Source organism: Mycteria americana, chromosome 11, assembly GCF_035582795.1.
Source record: "Mycteria americana isolate JAX WOST 10 ecotype Jacksonville Zoo and Gardens chromosome 11, USCA_MyAme_1.0, whole genome shotgun sequence".
NCBI classification, from domain to species: domain Eukaryota; kingdom Metazoa; phylum Chordata; class Aves; order Ciconiiformes; family Ciconiidae; genus Mycteria; species Mycteria americana.
The window spans coordinates 19,894,706-19,914,351 of record NC_134375.1 but is presented as its reverse complement, the minus strand read 5'-3'; the positions used below and the strand labels follow the sequence as shown (position 1 = coordinate 19,914,351).

The 19,646-nt window shown below is 43.6% G+C and overlaps 1 protein-coding gene across 8 annotated transcripts in view; it reads right to left on the bottom strand.

Annotated features, from left to right (window-relative positions):
• Positions 1 to 577: 577 nt before the first annotated feature.
• The window catches only part of FHIT (fragile histidine triad diadenosine triphosphatase), a 637,538-nt gene continuing 618,469 nt past the window's right edge, over positions 578 to 19,646 (bottom strand). For 7 of the 8 annotated variants that reach the window (XM_075513832.1, XM_075513829.1, XM_075513831.1 and 4 more), the window contains 2 exons: positions 8,502 to 8,605; positions 578 to 903 (listed from right to left, as the gene is read on the bottom strand). In XM_075513832.1, the coding sequence (XP_075369947.1) occupies positions 8,504 to 8,605 (102 nt within the window). In that variant the 3' untranslated portion in view covers positions 578 to 903; positions 8,502 to 8,503. The remainder of the gene's footprint in view (positions 904 to 8,501; positions 8,606 to 19,646) is intronic. The other variant, XM_075513830.1, reaches the window with a different exon arrangement.

Below are 19,646 nucleotides of genomic sequence, written 5' to 3'. Positions count from 1 at the left end.
AGAGCAAGATTACGGGCGCTTTTTTCATACATATCTTGCAGACTCATTTCTTCTCTCTTCCGTCTGTTGTTTGACTCTTTTTTCTTTATTACACGTTAGCAATCAACAACTAACCCATGGCGGGTTTCTTCCTGTGCGGGGCTCTGACCACGTCATTTCTTGCCAAGGGAGCGTTCCACACGGGTGGCTCCCACTCACGTTGTTTGTTGCTGCAAGCAGGACGCTCGTGCCAGTCTAACCCTAATGTGGTTACTATCCCATTAGCAGCTTCACATATTCATTGATTTGCAGAAGTGTTTTGCATCACCTTAAGCTCCAGAAGCATTGTGACAATGCATTAAAAGGAAGAGAGAAAGGAAGGATCTCAGGAAGTGTCATATTTCTTGTTATACTACCTTACCTGACAAAACGGTAGCTCCCCAGGTTTATCTTGGCTAGTCTGTAACAAAGCCTTGGTTTTTATGAATTGTCATACAGCTAAAAGAACTAACTTTGCTATGATGTAATAGCCCACATACAATAACCGAATCTCAAAAAGCACAACATGGAGTAAACACTTTGTAATATACCTAAACACAGTAGCTACCTGATTTTGCTAACACTTTATTTCAATTTAGGCCAAGGGACAATTTCAAAAGACTCGTTCCCAAGTACACAATTCAGAAAAATATGAATTACTACTCAGAGCAATATTTTGAATCAAAGCTGTTAGTTGTCTTAGCTGAAATTCAACCTTGATGATAACCAAAGGTCCAATAAAATTTTTCATGGAAGAATCTCATATTTGTAGAATGCAATAAAATTGTTCAGCTGCAGCTCCAGGGCCACTGAGAACTGGAGAATGAAGTCTTTCTTGCTGAGGAGTTTCTTATGTCATGGGATGTTTTTCAAACACTTTGTTACCTGAGAAATATCAAACATAACAGAGAGTTACATATAATAGTATCTTTGATCTTCGTTAGTAAGACACAATGTAAGGTTGTTTATTGCTAACGAGTTAGGTGCTCATTAGTGTGTTCCAACAGGAAACACTGACAGCGATAGGCAAAAGAAAATGTTCAGTGTTAAATCCACACACAGCACATTTCAGCTCCTATTATAGCCTGTGCGATAAAGAAAGGAGAAAATCCTTGCACACAACTATTTTAAAATTATGTATCAGAGCAAGAAAGAGGAGCATCTGTTTGATTTATTATCTACTCTTTCAATAAAGTTCACTTCCAAATAATACTAATGCCTGCCTTTCACATTGTGCTTTTCGTTCCTCACTCACAAAGCACCCTCCAAAGGAGGTCAGGATCATTTTACAAAAACAAACATGAAGTGAAGCCACCTCTCTGATGTCCCTGAGTAAGACAGCACAGTCCCCAGCTCTGTTGACCACTAGTCATAGGAACAAAGGATTAGAAAGGGCATCTTGTGTCATCAAATCCAGCTTCTTACTCTTCAAATCAATTTTGCTATAATAATCTCATGCGAGAGCCTTTGGGGCGCACGATCTCTTATATAAGCTCCTGCAAATGCTCTTTCAAAATCATCATCTCTTGTATATCCTCATCCATCCTGACCCTGCGGTGGGACCCTACCTAATGCCAAGGTATTACACACCAGTGATTTGGGACCATCACCCTCAAAATGCCCCCAGACTCAGACACTGGAGAATGAACGGGGTATTTCTTCCCATGTCTGCTCCAATTTTATGCATCTCTTGGTGGTCCATCCTAGTAAAAGACCTGTAATAGGTGCCATGACAGACCTGGAAGGTGTTCCTGAAGCAGAGAAACAGAAATACTGAGCGCCTGACAACTGCAGCCGACTGCAGCTGTGAAAACGGTGTGAGAAATCTCTGCATAAATTCATGGCGCAATTGTTACTGCAGTGTTAGCTGGAGGCTTGCAGCGGCCCCAGGTGCTAACACGAACGGGGCGTTTGGGTTTACCCATGCACATCCCTGTCCTTTCGTGTAGAGACTGACATCCTGGCAAGCAACAGAGCCTCAAGTACGCTCAGTCCAATATCCATCACCCCCTTCCTTTTTCAAATAACTACTTACTGGAGGAGTTATTAATGCCTTTCCACCTACACAGCCTAGATACTGAAACTCACACAAAGGCAGCTTTTAAGCTTTGAGGTCACGTTCGAGTTGGTGGTTAGAGTGTCTCTCTGGGCAGTTCTATTATGCAGCAGCTACAGCAATAGGATAACACGATACAAACCTTTGCTAATAATTGAGCGTGAAGTGGGCTTTTTGCTTGGTATCTTCAGTTTTGTACCTTCACTTCAGAGCATGTTTAGAGCTAGCTTCAATACTCGGAGAAAATTATTTCAGCTTATTAAACACAAAGCTGTTACCCAACTATTAGACGAGGGCACGGCCCCCGAACTTGTTTCCCGGGGCTGTGCGCGAGGCTTGGATCCTTGCTGCTGTTGTGGCTGCAACTCCCCAACCGCCCACTTCTTTGTTTGATTGTCTTTTCTCACTGAAACATATGTTTCCCCTTTCCATGGCATTCCGAGCAACAGTTTCCATTGTATGCCCCTCCTGACTGACAGTTTGATGGCAGCCTGTAAATTACTTGGCACGTGTTTTGTGAATCTGCTTGAAGGAGGGTCTGGCTGCTTAGTGAGTGCATCCTTTTGCAGCTTTGGGGGCAAGAGATTAGCACCACTTTAGCATAGGCTTGGGTGTAAAAACACTTGACCACAGTTGGTATCATCCTGATTTGAAGCTCAGCATCGTCCTGTACCTCGACTCTTTTATCCCAGGTCCGGGGACACAATATCCATCAGTTACGCTTAGCTTTTCCCATTTTCCTCTCATACAATGCGACGCACATAAAGCTTAATGATGAATCAAGAATGGATTAGACTGAAAAAACCTGGTATTTGACAGACAGCCCAGGTAAGCATTTAGGCTGCTGGATGTGCAAGTTAAGAGAACATCTGGCCCTCTGTCAGCTTTCTTTGCTAACAGTAACGCATTTGCTGCTTTGCCTTCATGTGGTACAATCTTGTCTGTGTCTCTGGCCATGATGTTCCTACTACAGCTATAATTACAGGATCCAAGCAGTGCTGTATGGAATTCATGCGACTCTTTACAGCCGAATTAAATGGCCACCTATAGGGAAATGGAAGTCCAGAGAATGAGGTGTATAACTTTTAGCACAGTACTACTTACAGCCTCAAAATAGAACCCTGGCATAGGCATGAGGGGGACATTATGCTTACGCCGGCCTCCTACAAGAGGAAGACATTTCCCTTATAAGCATAGCTAACTCTATCGCAGCTTTGTTTTCATAAGAATAATGATATGCTTCAACCAGAAAAACAATCAACTTCGATGCTGAGGCTGCTGTGCATTGGCACACCACATTTATTTGGGGAAGCCTTTTGCCCTGAGCCTTCTAGGGTGGGTATTACTGCTGTACACAGGCACTGCACTTCTTCTGGCTGTTTACAACGTCTCTTGAAGAGATAATTTAACTCCTGTGCATAAACCTTCTCCCTGCTGCAGAGGTGGTGGCTCTGGATGTTTTACACTTCAAAAACACCAGCAAGGGCCAGATTATGTTTGTCTGTTGGATTTCTGTCAATATTAACTTTCCTTGCATTCCATTGAAATGACAAAAAGATTACTTTACATGTGCTTACTGCGGAAAAAAAGAGAATTTTGGGTGAAAAAGCATAGGCCCTATGATCTGATCCATCTTCTCTTTGCTATTTCCAACTACTTAAAGCATAATGTCACACCGAAATGCACACTTGGAGTGCTGCATTCTCTTCTCCTGACAGATTGTTATGATGTTTTCCAAGGTGACCTTCATAAACCATGTTTCTTTCGAAGCGTATATTTCACTCTCAGGTCATAATAGTTTTACACAGACAAGCAAACTGTCAGCTCCTGCTTTCTAATTAATGGTTCTTGGAGGCTTCTGAGTGGGGGATATAATTAATAGCACTTAAGTTTGGAGTGCAGGGAAATCTATAGCTGATTACTAGGACGTGTATTTACGTAGGGATTATATGCAAACAGCTCCTAAGTGCAGTCATGAATAGCTCTCGACAATGCTCTCCGGACCAGGCACCACCTTGAGTCTTACTCCAGTGGAAGCACTCAAAAACTTGCCCTGCTTATAAAGCAAGGCTCCCACAACGGAGGTGCCCCCGCCTGCTAGACCCCTCTGCCCTGCTCCCGTTCCCCATACCAGAGTCCACAGCATGGTCTATTTTCTATGACTGCACGGTGATTCTGCTTGCCCACAGGCAGCCTACGATGGGAGAGTATCTGTTGCAGAAAATATCGCTGGCCGTGTCTTCGTCGCTGTGGCACCCACCCAGGAGACAACCTGCTCTGTGGCCCACGCTGCAGGTACAGCATCTTCTGGGGCAGACTGACTGTGTCCTCACTGCACGGCCCGTGTCCCACGTCCACTCTGTGGATCCACTCCGAGGCACAGTGATTATTTAGTAGTTTTATTCAGCTTAAAGGACCAGAAACAATAGGAGGGCTTTTCTTCCAGTAAAGCAACCAAAGAAGGGTGTTGCGAGCCATCTTGTGATACTTGCCTAAATTTAAGGGAAGTGACGGGATTGCTCTGGAGCTCACTCTCAGGCATGCAGCATGGATTGTCAGAGATGCTGGAGCAAAACCAGATGCAAGCCAAGTTGCCAGCTTAAATTCCCTGTGGTCGGCTGCTGCTAGCAGTGGTAATTTCCCTGCTGAAGTCAATAGAACAGCATCTTTTCACACATGCTGAGATCCTGGTGCAGAAGAGGCAGCTGTGAGGCAGGATGAGTGCTCTCAAAGAATGAGATAGTCTCTCTTTCACAGTGGGGAGAAAAAAATGAATAAAATTCATATTCTCTGACAAAGTTGAAAAGACTATATTCTCCAGAAACATTGCCAGACTGGGTATGAAGGGGAGAACTGACATCAGAAATCCTGCACCACTGTGCAGCCCGCATTATTTGGAGAGATTTTTAGAAGAATTTTGCGTGTTGAATGACACAAAATATTCAGATGGTTAAGCAATTAAAAGCTATTGAACATTTGTAACTCAAAAAGCACTAGGCAACAGAATATCACTGTCAACCCCTTTATGCAAAGGGACATTTTGACATCGTACTTAAGACTGACTACTTTTCTAATGGCATAAAAGTATTACTTCAGTTAAGCATAAAATAGGAAAACTTCTACTGAAACTTGTGCAGCCTGGTTCTTTCTTCAGAAACAACACCACAGAGTGAAACCGCCTTTGAAGAGAAACATTTTTCGTATACTATCTGAAGGTTAGTAACTCTTTTAATCTTCAGCCTTTTTGCTGGCATGTGTAATTTAAAATGCACAAAACAGACTATCAAAGCACTTACCCAGCTATAGATAGTTAGAAAATTTAAAAGGTGCATCTGAAAATAGGAAATCGGAAATTAGGATGCTGCATCAAATCTTGCTCTTTGAGTAAAGACTCCTTCCCATGGATCCACCTCCAAGAGCGACCAGTTATCAAATGCAGCTGACCATACAACAGCCAACACTGAACGAGGAATGGCTCCTAAAGAGATCAAATCTTGGTGCTACTAAGCAAGAGAAGAGTGACTAACTGGGGCAATTATCTATTAAATATCCTTTCCACAGAAAGTTTTTTTTCCTTTTCTTGTCCTCCTCCAGAGCCACATGAAGTTCTGCTGAATTTTGGCTCTGCAGACGCAGCACCGTGAGCAGCCCTGCAGAGCCCGCACGTGCTGGGTGTTCAAGAAGGGACAAGTCCTTCTAATGAGGTGGGATGCAGTGGAGTGGGGACATGCAGTGACAGACCAGAAACACGTGCAAAACACAAATTGACTCACTGATTTCAGTTTCATCCGCTCTAGGCAATTGTACACACGAATAAATTATTTTAAGACAAGTATTTTCTTAAGGGTGTAAACTTAGCGAGGCTAAATGGGGTTAATTTCTTTAAGCAAGTGGCTGGATATTTCTGATCATCTGGGGACTGGTGTAGAAGCACTCAGCTGTGGCTACCCAACCAGCCAAGAGGGTTCAGCACCAGCAAACGTAGTAGGGAGAGAATCAAGAGCTTCCTGCCTTGTTCAAGAATTTCTTAGGAAAAAGTCACCTGCAAGTCCTTCTTGATCAGATGGTCTATAAATACAGGTAAAAGGTGCTACTGTACCTAGTCAAGTCATATAGGAGTTGTGACAGTTGGTGGAGGACTTGTGATAAATGTAAGGGTAGCTGGGAAAGCTCTGAAACACAGCTCAGTCTGTCCAGGCTAATCTAGCTGAGCTGGGCTTCTTTGAACAAAACACTTAAGTAGAAAAATAATGCATGAGGCCTTAAAAATTGCCATTTATTGGCTCCAGAACACCCACATTCAGCTCTTTCTGACTTTCCCTGTGCCGCATGAAAAAACCCAAGTCAAATAGCATCTGGGCAAACTTATAAATGGCAAAATAAATCCTTCGTAGGTGAAAAACAAAAATAGCTTCAAAGAAGGATGCATATAACCTTGTTAATTTGCCAAAAGTTTTCAATCTTCATCATTTTAGAAGCAAGGTTAAGAGAGTAGATAAAGGTTGAGAAATTCAGAATGTGCTCAGATATACCTTTATCTCAGGTTCAGAGCCTTAAACCTCAGAAGCAAAACAATGTCAGGGAGAAGAGATTGACAGTGATGCCTTGTGTTGGGAACCAAGGGTTGGAAGGACTGCCTAGGCAAAATACTCTCATGATAATGATGCCAGTAAGATTTAATTTACCAGTCTGTTCTAGGAAAGGTAATGACCTTAATATCATGGGGAACTTATCAAGAGGTCATCCATGCAGACACACGCCGATTTATTTTCATAATAAATGGAAATAAATGTCCAGCCACATGAATTTGATGCAGGAATGAATTTATACCATCTATCCAGCTTTGTGTTTCGTATCACAAGAGCCTAAGAACATTTTATTGATATGTGGGGATTTAATTCCAACCCCTTTGAGAATCTCTGCAGAAAAGCATTTCAAATTCATTTCTAACCAGACCAAAAAAACCCCCCGAAAACCTACCAAATATATAATGGGGAACATCATCACGTTGGAATAGGGATGTGCCATTTTATCCTAAGTACTGTCCATTTGCTGCGGTGCCGTAGATGAAGTACTACATAGTGCCTCTGTTAGCAGAGAAGAGTGCTTACATATGCATTACCTAAGGATATGCTCTTTCTGGCTGAGTAATCCATTTTTGAGAAGCATATTTCCGAGAAGGTGAAAAGCGAGTGTCTAAATACGAATCCAGCAGCCACTGTGGAAACTTGACTGTGTAGTCCAAACCCTGCTGCTCCAAACTCTGGAGGTCCCTAGGTCCCAGATGCCGAGGACAAGTTTCCTTCGCAGATGGGAATTACGTGTTACACAGCTTTCTCTGTGCCAGTCCACAGAAGTGTTGGCACAGCTGATTTGACTGGAGAAGACAAGAGCATGGCCATCGTGCAAGAAAAAATGGAAACGAAAGAGTCCGATGAACCAGCCCAAACGGAGACGGCAGAATGGCACCGGGCTGAGAGCTGCCACGTAAGCGTGCCACGCGCACGCTGCGTCGTTTAGCTCAAGATGCCTCAAGCTGGGCTGCAAGCAGTGAGTCACAGGCAGAGAGGAGGAATATTTATGGGATTTCGGTTCTTCAGAGGAAAAAATATAAAACAGTCAGAAATGACAGAGAAATGAGAGTGCTGGATGATGGCAAACAACGTTTGGGGAACAGGGGAGAGGGAGCTTTTGGCATCATTGCTGCAGTGTACATCCCAGAGTAACTCATATTGATCTCCGGGGGCCAGTTCATTTCTACTGGAAGAATCTGGCTTCTGGGACTCCAGGTACAAAATGAAAACCTCTCAATTTCTAGAGCACCAACCTTAGTATTTGCCAAGTGTTTTCTCTTTTCTATTCCTCCCTGCAGATCTTTTTTTTCTTTTAGGGCCAGAGGAAGATTTAGCAGAACAGGCAGTTTTCCAGCAGGCGTAATTTTGAAAGTTGAACTGATCAGCTGATTTAAGATTTGCCAGATGAAGTTAGCATTTGCTTATCCGCTCTGTAGTCTGAATTCTGCTGGGATTTTGTACGTATAGGTGCATACGCCTATCTGGGTGTACACAGACACCGCAGTTTTTAATTCATCATAGAGGTACCAAGGCTATTTTCTGTTCTAAAAACACAGGGAGGATATGTTAGGTTAGACATTCCTCTTAAGTAACTGCTGATGATTCTGATTTCCAGATGTTATTTTTTACTGTCTGGAAATTAAATGCTCTAGGACGGTGCTCATTTGTTCAAGAAGGAGCATGTTATTTCAGCCACTGTTGGAGTGCTGTGTCCTTTTGGAAACAACACAAACCTAAGAGCTTTCATTTCTTTTGTTCCATTCTACATATTCTCCCTCTGGCCTTAAGAAGACTATGGAGGACTGAAGAGAGTTTTGGGTGTTGCAGGAGTAAGTTAATGTGTAAATCATTACCTTTAATTTTCCAAAAAATACTTCTTCAGAATTGCTGCTTCAGCTGCCATTTCTTCTTCTGTCCTCCACTTGTCAGAAGAATCCTCTTTGTCATGTTGTTGCAACTTTTTTAAGAGATGAAGAAGAAAAAAAAAAAACATTTTGTTGATGTTTTTTTTCCAGTTTCAAATTGAGGGCATGCCTGTATGCAACTAATCTAACACTATTCCATGTGTCCGCGGGGTGGAGGGACCTGGTGGTGAAGAGATGAAGGGTGAAGGTTACTGGTTTAGAGTAGTGACATTAGTTAACTGGTTCTGATGGATTTATAATGATAACACAAGGTGCCAGGGTGATTGAAAGGCAGTGACAGAGTTCACCTTTGTGAGCTGATGGCCAGATACCGTGCGAGTCTTTGACGCAAAGCTGGTAGCTAATAGGACAACAAACACACTCAGGTATTTTGAAGTGCCCATTACATCCGTGGAGCGAGCTAGGCAGAAGCTGCCTGGACACCTTGTCAGTAATTCACGTAAAATTTTCTCTCTGGCTTTTCCTCTGCCCATGGGGCCACCTTTCCCATCAGAAACCTATTGTGATAACAAGGCCCTGGTGCAGCCGTTTCCCATTGGCAGTTTATACCAGTAGTTTTCAGAAGAGATACATTCCCTCCCTGCATGCAAGTTATTAGTCCTTCCTTGCCCTTGTTGAAAGCGAGACACATCCCTAGTCTAGAAACAAAACTTGTTCTTTTAAGCACAACTATATTTCATTGGTGATTTAGTGTGGAAAAATATCAAAAAGTATGTGAAACAGTTAATTTTTGCATCTAGCTTGCATAATATGCCCACAGAAATAAGTTCTGTCCCATATGCAGTAAGTATTAAGTGTTATTATCGCAGACATGACAATTTCAAACACACCCTTTGCCTCTCCAGAAGAAGGGAGAAGCTGATGGTTTTGCTGCTCTCCAGAAGAAGGGAGTTCTTTTTTATGGTGAATATAACGTGCCAGCACTTGAGTGACTATTTGTTCACATGTCCACTCAAAGAGTGCCTGCCACTCATCAAGGGAAGACTACATGTACAACAGACAGCAGAAACAGCTGCATTAACAGCTTAAATATTGAGATTTCCAGTGTGTTTCTAGGTACAGAGCACAGCACAGACTGTATTAATAGCATCGGTACTTCTGAAGAAAATTATATCATCAACTTTTTGTTAATGTCACAAAGTCGGAAACTAATGAATTTACACCTTTTATTCCTGGACAAATTTTAGCATAGAAGATGAAGCAGTGAAAAACAAAGATGAAGCAATACCGAACCTGCCAAGCAAACTGCGTTACTGTCTACGGCATGTTTAGCAATAAACTAGGATCGTTAGCATACATCCAACTCACAAATACTTTTATTTGTGCTGTGTTTCTCCTACTCTGAATTTTGCTGCCAGCTACAGTCCTATGTAGTTTTACATTCTGCAGCACAGATTTCTTCCTGCTCAGCAGATGAAGCTGCATTAGAAAGCTATTTCCTTTCATGCCAATACAATACAGTAGCTGTAGGCAAATTAAAGTGTATTACTGTTCGACTAGTAGAGGACTAATCTTCATTGCTACATTAGCTCTAGGTGTGTTATAAATCCATCTTGTAATGCTACAGTGTTATGGAGAAAGGTTTAAAAGCCAGGAACAGGTACAGTGTATACACTGTCACACACATCCTTCGTGTCCACGTGCCTGCTCTCACCTACGGTACACACCTATACGGTGTATAGGTACCACAGCTGAGCTGGCAATGAGAGGGAGTTATAGGAAACAGCATAGATCATCCTGTGCTTTCCATGGACTGCGAGCGCTTACACTTCAGAAGAGGATGCACCAGGACGAGCCAAGTGGTAGTAAATCAATTGTCTGTCTGAGGTGTGAGCTGTTTTTCTAAAAAAGCAATGTCTTGTTCATTCGACCCAGCATCAGCAGGAGATACAGCAGGCAAGAGCTAGAAGGCAAGGGAGGGCAGCCCCTGTTCCTCAAGGTCTCCTTGTTTAACCTGCAAGAAGTGCTTTCAGTGACGTGATTCGGCTGCTGTTCTCCCTTGCTATCCTGTTTCTGCGCAACCCAGGTGAGAGCTGACTCCAGGAGGAGACTAGTAAAGCGTGGATTTGACTTGTAGTTTCTATTTTCATTTTCCCTGTTCAAAGAAACTGAAGTGAACAGTAATAAGGAGGCATATCCTGAAATGGCTGTTGTTGTTGTCTAAATTAAAACTGTGTGAAGTCGCAGACCATGGTGACTTCTCAAAGCTGGCAAAGGAGAGGGTTTCTTTTGCTACATAACTGCTAACCTTTAAAAACAATCAATCTTTGACTTAAGGTTAAAACAGATATGTGGAGAGAAGCAATGAATTCTGAAACTTGCCTGGAAACCCAGCCTACTTCAGCAGCCCTGGCTCCTGGTATATAGCCCGCGGTACCGGACAGCAAGCCCCAGCCTGGCACGAAACCGCTCAGCGCAGCCCTACCGTGCTCTGCCGTGGCAGGCGTTCACGCGCCCCTCATACTGAAAAGACGTACCCACATTTTGCGGACACACAGGGTATGATGAAGAACAGAATGCAGTGTTAAATCACTGCCACGGCCAATGCATTCATTGTTCAACTGACTTATAGATGAATATTATTTCGGTATAAAATTGCTATGTCTACCCAAACAGGATCCCAGGACTATTCTGTGTTCAAACCCGTTGCTGTGTCAGTAATTTCTGAAGTGCAATAAGCAGTTACCACCCCAATGCCACTTAGTTTCTGATATTATCTAACCACCACTGTGGAAATTTGGAAGCCTGCCTCTGGTGGCTGCCTACCCTTCTCTGCTACTGGCACCCTGCAGCTCCACTACAAACCAAACCATATAGCTAGCCACTTTGAAGCATAATATTTAAAATGTGGATAACCTTGCTGGAGGATGTTCTGGATGCTAAACATAATGCAGGTTCAAGATCAACAGTACCGACAAATGGAAGATAAATAAATTAAGGGCTGCTGATACTACCTCTCATTCAGAGATTCCGCATGCCACAAATTCATGGAGGCTGGAGAGCACAATGGAGGCACATCTGTGCACCTGCCTGGTTCTTCAGATCTCCTCTTAGCATCTGCTAGTGGTCTCCAATGGTGACAAGGTATTGGGATCGTGGATGGGTTTGGTTTCAGCTAGTTATTGCATGGGTTCTTATGTAAGGTACGTTTCAACCAGGTTCAGATCTCTGTGTGAGGGGCCTCGGTAAGCAAGAGCTACTTTATTCAAACTTTTTGCTTGTTTGTTTAAAGAGGCTAAGACAGTCTTCACAGTATTTTGATTGAGTTGGAAAGCTACTTCCAGGGAAGAAGATCGTACATATTTCAGTATTAAATTGTATTGATTTAGAATTCAGGTGGGAAACAAATGTAACAGTCGATACTTGTTTCTAAGGGACTTCGGTGCCTTGGAGTGTGTTCGTATTCACATACACATGCAAGTCCCAACTGTGCATCTTTATAAACATCTGACATGCTATTGAAAGTTTGGATTATACAGGGGAAGCAATGCTCTCCTGCACGTGGAGAACACTCCAAGGTTCTGCTCAAAGCAAAGGGAAAAAATACCTCTATTTGCCAGCTATCCATGTGTAAAAACTAGCCATTTCCCCTTGTTTTTTTCCCCAGTCAGAAAAAGCTGGAGAACTTGAGCTGACATCCTTACTCGGATAGAGATGTTCAAACACAGACTAGCTTGGAGTCTGTGATACTTTCTGTACAACAATTCCACTTCTGCAAGCTCAGGGGGTGGGGGTGTGTGTGCATCTTATCCAGAGCCCCACATCATCTGCCTGACGTGATTTTCTGTGAGACATTTTGCCCAGATTTCCCTGGTGGAGATTGACTGATCCACATCTTCTCAAAAACACTTTTGCTACCTTCTCCACGGTTCCTGGGATAGGGCTTCCATATTACCCAAAGGCCCCTAAACAACAACCATTGCCCTTCTTGCAATGAACACTTCTAGAAGAAACCACTTACCTTCAGAATCCCTTCCCAAGCAAATGTCTGCATTTCCAGTTGTGATAAGCAGCTGCTATTTCAAGTGAGATGGAAATAGCACATGGTGAGGTTACAAGAGTCACTTCTGCGCAAAACACTGAAGTAAAGGGGACAGATTTTGCTCAGGGGCTTTCAGAGACATCCCTGGGGTGATGGGGCCACCACCAGGGGCTCTTGCAGAGCTCTGCGGGCACACTGGGCTCTCCTGACAAGTACTCTTTGGTGGGTCACAGAAGACTTCTTGTCTTCCCTGAAGCCCAGGTCCGCCGCAGATGTGGAGCAGAAGAGTGAGGAAGCACAGCCTGTTCTCAGCAACGTTATGGTAACATTAGCCAAAATTGGTCAAATACAGACTAAAATACACAATCCCTACACTAAGGGAAAGAAAGAAGAATTGGGAAGCTATAATGACTAAAAAAATACAAACAAAAAAAAAAAGGACAAGACATGAGCTTTGAGCGAGCCTGGCAGGAACAGAGACAACGAATACCAAACAAGAGATGGATCTCCACTGTGTTTTATACCGATACGAGCTTCATCTTCTGACTCTAACCAAATCCTCCCGTTGCAGGCTGCACCCCTGGAAGGAAGCAGCCCCTCTTGGCATCTGGACAGCAATCCCTCCTGCAGGACATGGCATAGGCGCTGGGAGCGGGGTCTGCCTACACGCAGCCGCGAATCGCTGCAGGGCAGAGCGCACAGCGAGGCACAGGCAGGGCAGGTGACAGTCTATAAAAGCTTTTCCGCAGAGCTCCCAGCTAGTTACCATTTTAAAACTGCTGGTACTTTGCCTGTTTTCGTAAGAGAAAGGTGATGCAAAAGCACCACGCCAGACAGACAAGATTTTCTACTGCAAAACTCAGAAAGCCCCAAATTCTCCGAAGCCAAACCCGTTGCTGTATTACAGGAGTATCTTGGAAGTGTAAGCGTTAACAAAAAGGTAAGCGACCAGATTAGCGTAGCTCAGATACCTCCGAAAGGAGAGGATAGGATGGGAGAGCACGAACATTTCTTTTAGACAATCTCTATTATGCTAACTTTTCCTTTTAATATTCTGAACAAGCACAGAGACACACATTAGTCAATTCTCTAATCGCAGTTGCCCAGCAAATTACACACTGTATCTGCTCAACATTCTTCAAGCGCTAAGACTCTTGTTTATAACTTAGTACATCTTCTTGCCTTGCAGTACAAATAAATGCACTATTTCTAAGATATGCCCTTCTTCAAGCAGATCATTACTGATGTCTGACTTCTTGGGCTTCCTGATAAATTATCCTCTTCTTTCACCTCAAGCAGAAAATGCTCTTCCGCCAATAATCTATGACTGTCAGTCTTGATTACTTGTAAACAGTGAAGCTCTTTGAATATTTCTGCTTGTGAAAAGCATTCATTTTCTCACTCATGTCTCCCAGTGTGAGATGCTGACAGACCTGAGAGCTGTGCTTTATGTTATTTTATTAAAGTTGTTAGTGTTGCAGAATGGTCTATGCTTTTATCACTGCAATTCTTAAGGGAAACACAATATTGTTTTATAACACATTCACGTTTGGGAACCTCTCCTTCTTGCCCTTTGTGGAGGAGCCCAGAATTCTCAATGCAGCAGACTATAGGGGACCTGGGTCTAGGACTGGCTATTGCTTGAAGGAACATCTATATTATGGTTTGTTCTACTTATGCCACAACACCAGCAGAAAAGCACCCTGTGTTAACATAGACCACTAGCCAAAAGTATTGGGAAAAAAGCTTTTTACAGTAGTTAGCACTATTCTCACTCTCCATGAATATTTACTGTTGGTAGTTAAGTGTTTATAACCTCCAAAGCATTCAACTAAAAGAAAAATCATAGTGATGGAGACTAATTATACCAAACTGCTGCAACACAACAAAACTCAACTGCCTTGGCAATTATAAGATACGATATTATCAAAACCAGCAGCTAACAAAAAAAAAAACAAAAAACCAAACCAAAACAAATTTCTGCCAGCAGTTTGCATCAGGCATTAGGCATTACCCAGCTGGTGGTGTTCATTATTACCAATACACCTTGGGATACCCAGGCATCTTTTCCATACTTAATTCCCACATTTGGGTGAAATCTGCAGAGTGATATTTCAGCATCAGATTAACGTATGAACCATGAGGAGCCTGAAAGTCTCATCTCCTCTCTCCAGTGGCAACCCCTTTCCAGAAACTGGAGACAAAAACAATCCCAGGGCTGCTACATGTACCTCTTCCTCCAATTCCCTCATGGACCCAGAGCCATGTGATAAACACAGACCCACAGCACATCCCTGCCCTGTTCTTGCACTGTGGGCAAGCAGATGTGGAGGGGCTTCATCCTGAGCATCCCACTGTGTGGCAGAAAAACTCGAGGACTGAGCTGGCTATGGCTCCTCATTCCTTTGGTGACACTAAGGACCTCCTGGTCCTGGTGGTGACTTCCAGCCACCTGTACCTCCTCTTGTACTGCCTTTACATCAACTTAATTCCTGAATTGCCTCCTTTGCCCTCTTCTCCCTGGTCTTGTCCTCCTCGCTCTTCCCCCCCCAGTGCCTTCTTTCCTTTCACTTCTATTTATTTTATATCCACATAGTAAGACTTCATTTCCACCCCTCCCTATAATGTAATTAAATGTGACATTTACTGCTATTATCTGTACCCCCTGCTATGCTCTACCCTTTCCTCACCCTCTGCTGTCTTGCGAACGGGAGTGTGAGTTTTTTGGTGGGCAGCCTCCTCTGCCAGTCCGTCTCCTGTCTCCATCTCCTTTGCCTTGTTGTGGTTTGAGCCTCGACTTGACTAGCAACGTAAAGTGAAAGAATAACGGATGCAACAGCAGTTTCACAAAGCAGCTTCTCAGGGATGCTGCAGTCACGTGGCCCTAAATCCTGTTTGATCTGCCTGAGGGTACTCATTGCAGGAGCTCCCACAGCCCTGGGCATGCCCCAGCTGGGCATCCCCCCTGCAACTGCTCCTGGCAGGGCCCCAGGAAAGGCAAAAACACAGGCAGGGGAGAAGTACGGCATGGTCCTCCTTGGCCACCTAAGAGACCACCTACAAGATACTGTGTTAACACAGTGCAAGAGGCCCGGCTGCCCCCCACCAGCTGCCACGGGGTCAGGACCCGTTTCGGAGCTGCCTTTACCAGGCTCCCACTCCGCAGCCTGAGCAGCCCAGGCAGTTCAGCGCTTTCCGCATCTCTGGGCCCATCTCCATATTTAATTACAGCTACAAGACTGCTGTAATTTAATTGCTCTAATTTACAGTGAACACTGCAGAAAAAACCCATATCCTATAATTTTCTTATCTGCTGACTTTGCTTAAGATTCTATATCATACTAATATCTGCGTTTGCACGACTCAGAAGTCCCTGATTTTGGGGTGCTTTTTACTTGCTGCATTAAATCCGAGTTATTTAAGGAGATGGAAAAGAAGCCGAAGTTGCCTGCGTTCTATACGCGACAATTTTTTAACAATCTACTGGAAAATCCTTCTCCAATTATTTTACCACTTCCACATGAAATACACTGCTACCTCACAGCTGCTGATATTATTGCTGCAAAGCATATATTCCATTGGAAATCTCAGTTTATCAAAGCTGTGTTTTAGAGTGGTGGGTTTTTTCCTCCTATTGACTCTTTGTCATAGTGACTGCAAATATTTTTTCAGTGTTATTGTTGTGCTTTGGGGAAAGACTTGAACCTCACACTTCACATGGACAGAGGAATAACTGCACCCTTTTTAGCAAAGCACTTAGATGAAGAGAACTTTGTGGAAACACGCATAAAGGCTAAGTAAAACCCTTAAGCATATGTGTTTAAGTGCTTTGCTAAAATAAACTCTGCAAACGCTAGTTTCTAACCATTCTGCATATAAAAATGATAAGAAAAAGAATAAATATAAAAGGCATCCTAAGAAATTTGCTTTTGAAAGTATAAGAGACAAGTAAGCCCACAAGCAGAACGATGGTTGTATAGAAAACACATTTGCCATTCGGTGAAATATGTAGATTGTCCTCTGAAGAGCTCAAATCTTGACAGACTTCCAGTTCGGCTCCAACTGAGATAAAATTCTTGGAAAGTGAGCACATTACAAAGGAGATACTTGAAGGAATATCTACTGGGGTAAGAAGTCCTGCCAAAGACTTGGAGAAGTGCTATTTACATCCTGATACGAATCCAGGCAAGAATCTATAAATGTGTTTGGATAAATTGTCACCATGCCCATTATCCTCCTAGTTAGCAGATAATGTTGTAAACACCTCTGCAGTCTTCCTCACCTGGGAAGAAAAGGTAGATGATCGTGGGAGCTTCCTAATGGCATTTGCTAGAGAGGGCTGCCTACACAAGAGAAGTGTGTTGCATAGGGACCTGGGTAAGAAATGGCAACGTCATCAGCGTGATAAAGTCGGAGGAAATGTTATCCTGTGTGCACAGCCTGGCATGCAACGTTACTCATTTGGAAAAAGGCTATTTTTAATAAAGGAAAAGCACTTTAATCAAGGATAGAGTCCGTGATTCAAAAATTTCATGCAGGTGCATGTATTACTTGACTGAGAGCCTTTCCCCAAAAGGTCAGAGCTGCAGAGCGATGTGCATGTCCCACTCCAAGAGCAGAGATAACCTCGAGGCGTCTGTGTTAGGCTGATTTATTCTGGCTCCCAACGCAGGGAGTTTCAAAGTCAGAACTGCCCCTGCTAATCTTCTTAACTTTAGACAAATATTTGCCGTTCCCTGAGCACACTCAATAAAATTCATGACGTGCCAAGGAAGACACATGTGTGTTAGGGAGGTTGATTTGGCTTATTTGTTTTCTTTGTATTTTTCTGCCAGCACAAAGGAAATCAGCTGCAGGTCCCACGGCATCGGCACAGAGCCAGTTCAGCGCGCAGGGGGACGAGGGCACGTCCCCGTCTCCTGGGATGAGAGCACGTCTCCATCTACCACGTCTCTGGGAGCTGCAGGAAGGGCCCACAATGGCCAGAGCAGAGAGCAGATTTCTTCTTCTCTGGGAAATTAGCTTATTCGTATTGAACAAATCCCCACCTCCACCCCCACTTTCTGAAATCAAGAAGAAAACATTCAGTCAATGTGTCCTGGAGTAACTCATACTCTGAGTCACTCTCTCCACTGACTGTAGGAGGATTTTAAGGAGACTTCAGATGTCTAGAATGACACATACCGCATGCTTGAGGCAAACCACTGGGGTTTCAAAGCCTGCTTTCGTGTGTGCTTCTCAGGGGACCCCTCATCCGCCAACGGACCTTCCCAGGATGGTCCTGTCTGCTTTCCCCACAGCGCTCGTGATCACAGCACTCCTGGATGAAGCTACATCCCCAGGACGGCCTTTTCCCCCAGGCATCCCTTAAATACTTCTTCAGCTTTCAGCCTCGCACACACAAGGCTACCTCACCTCCGAGATTGCCTCCCCGGGATTTAAGCAGCCAATACCCTCTAGTAAGTAGGTACTAAAATAGGTTGAGGAATAAATTGCTCTCATTTAACATTCACTCTGAAAAATACGGCCGCATTTATTATGCAGCATATTGTTTTATATACTGTTTTGTTATAATAAGTCATGTTTAAAATGTCATGACATTTAAATCAACAGCAGTAAGAGGGAAATGCTGAAAAAGAGCAAGATGATCAAAAAGGAGTTGAAAAATCCTGGTGAAACATTATAGGCCAAACACCCTTGTTATAGTAAAAATAAAGCCACAAGGGAGCTTAAAACTCACCTATGAGAAGCCCACTCTGCCCAGCCTGCGCGGTGTTCTCCACGTTAGGTCTCCGTGTCGCGGTGCTTGTCCCAGGTCCAGTGGCCAAGGAGTGGTGCCACCACCAGCTGGGCGGTTGGGGCTGGCTGTGGCCAAGGGACTCGGGCACCTGCAGCAAAGCCCTCCTGGTGCTCTGCATCCCCTTGCAGGTTTAGCCTTTCTCCGTGCTGCCCTTTGCCACTGAACCACCGCAATACTCTGGAAAACTCTGCTAAAGACGTCCTTGGAACTTGTTAATGCCATTTGTCTCAGTGAGGAGCTTTATATCAATGCCTGTGCTAAGTTATATGAATGAACTTTACATATAATATAAAAGCCTACTTTAATGTGGCTTCATAGCCTTTGAGGAGACACAGAGACTACCTACCACTGATGATCTACATGCATAATGACAGATTTCCACCAGAAAGACTTTTAATGTTAAAAAGAAAATAGCTCAGATCAGAGGAGCTACTCCGTTCCTGCAGATTCAGTGCTCATCTTTTGTATCAGGTCTGGACCCATATGCCAGCATCCCTCGCTGCTGCCTCCACGCTCCCGCACTCCCCACCAAGGGAAAAAACAACAACAACTGCAACAACAAAACAGATGGCGATGCAATGAAACATTAAACCCAATCCCAATACCTGAGCCGTACCATGAATATTTCACTGAGGCATGGGGTAGAAAAGACAACAAAATGACCTTTTCTAGCATCTTAAGGGATATCTAACCTTGTAATTGCTATAGACACACTGGAGACACACAAGAGGGAGACCAAGACTACTTAAAAGAAGCTGTGTATATTTTTAAAAATTAGTATCTCAATGTTCCCATTAAAACCTGCCAATATGAATGACATTTACTCTTGCTCTGAGAAATGAAAGAAAGTCTAAAAGACAGACTGCATTAAGAATCTATTGATATTCCACTGACCTAGTGGCATAAGAACCAGACACGCTTTGTCAAGGGCAAATGCCCCAGAGTCTGCAAATTCATCTCTTAAAGTAGCAGTAAAGGGAAAAAAATATCTTCAATGTCTAGAATATTTATAAAACCCAGCAGAGGCTTGCACTTCTTGATGTTATAATGGCAGTGGATGGCACTAGACCCAGGTATGGGAGCAGAATTGGAGATTTCAGGTGGTCAGTCACCTCTTCCAGTTTTTCCAGTCATTGCCGTAAAACTTACGCGGGAAGTTCCCTTAAGGGCCATCACATGGGGTTTTGCCCAATTTATTTTTTTCCTATCGTACAAACTTCACAAAGATGTGTTATCCATAGCAGAATATGGTCCAAGACTCTGTTTGGGATGGATGGACGCAGGAGGTGCA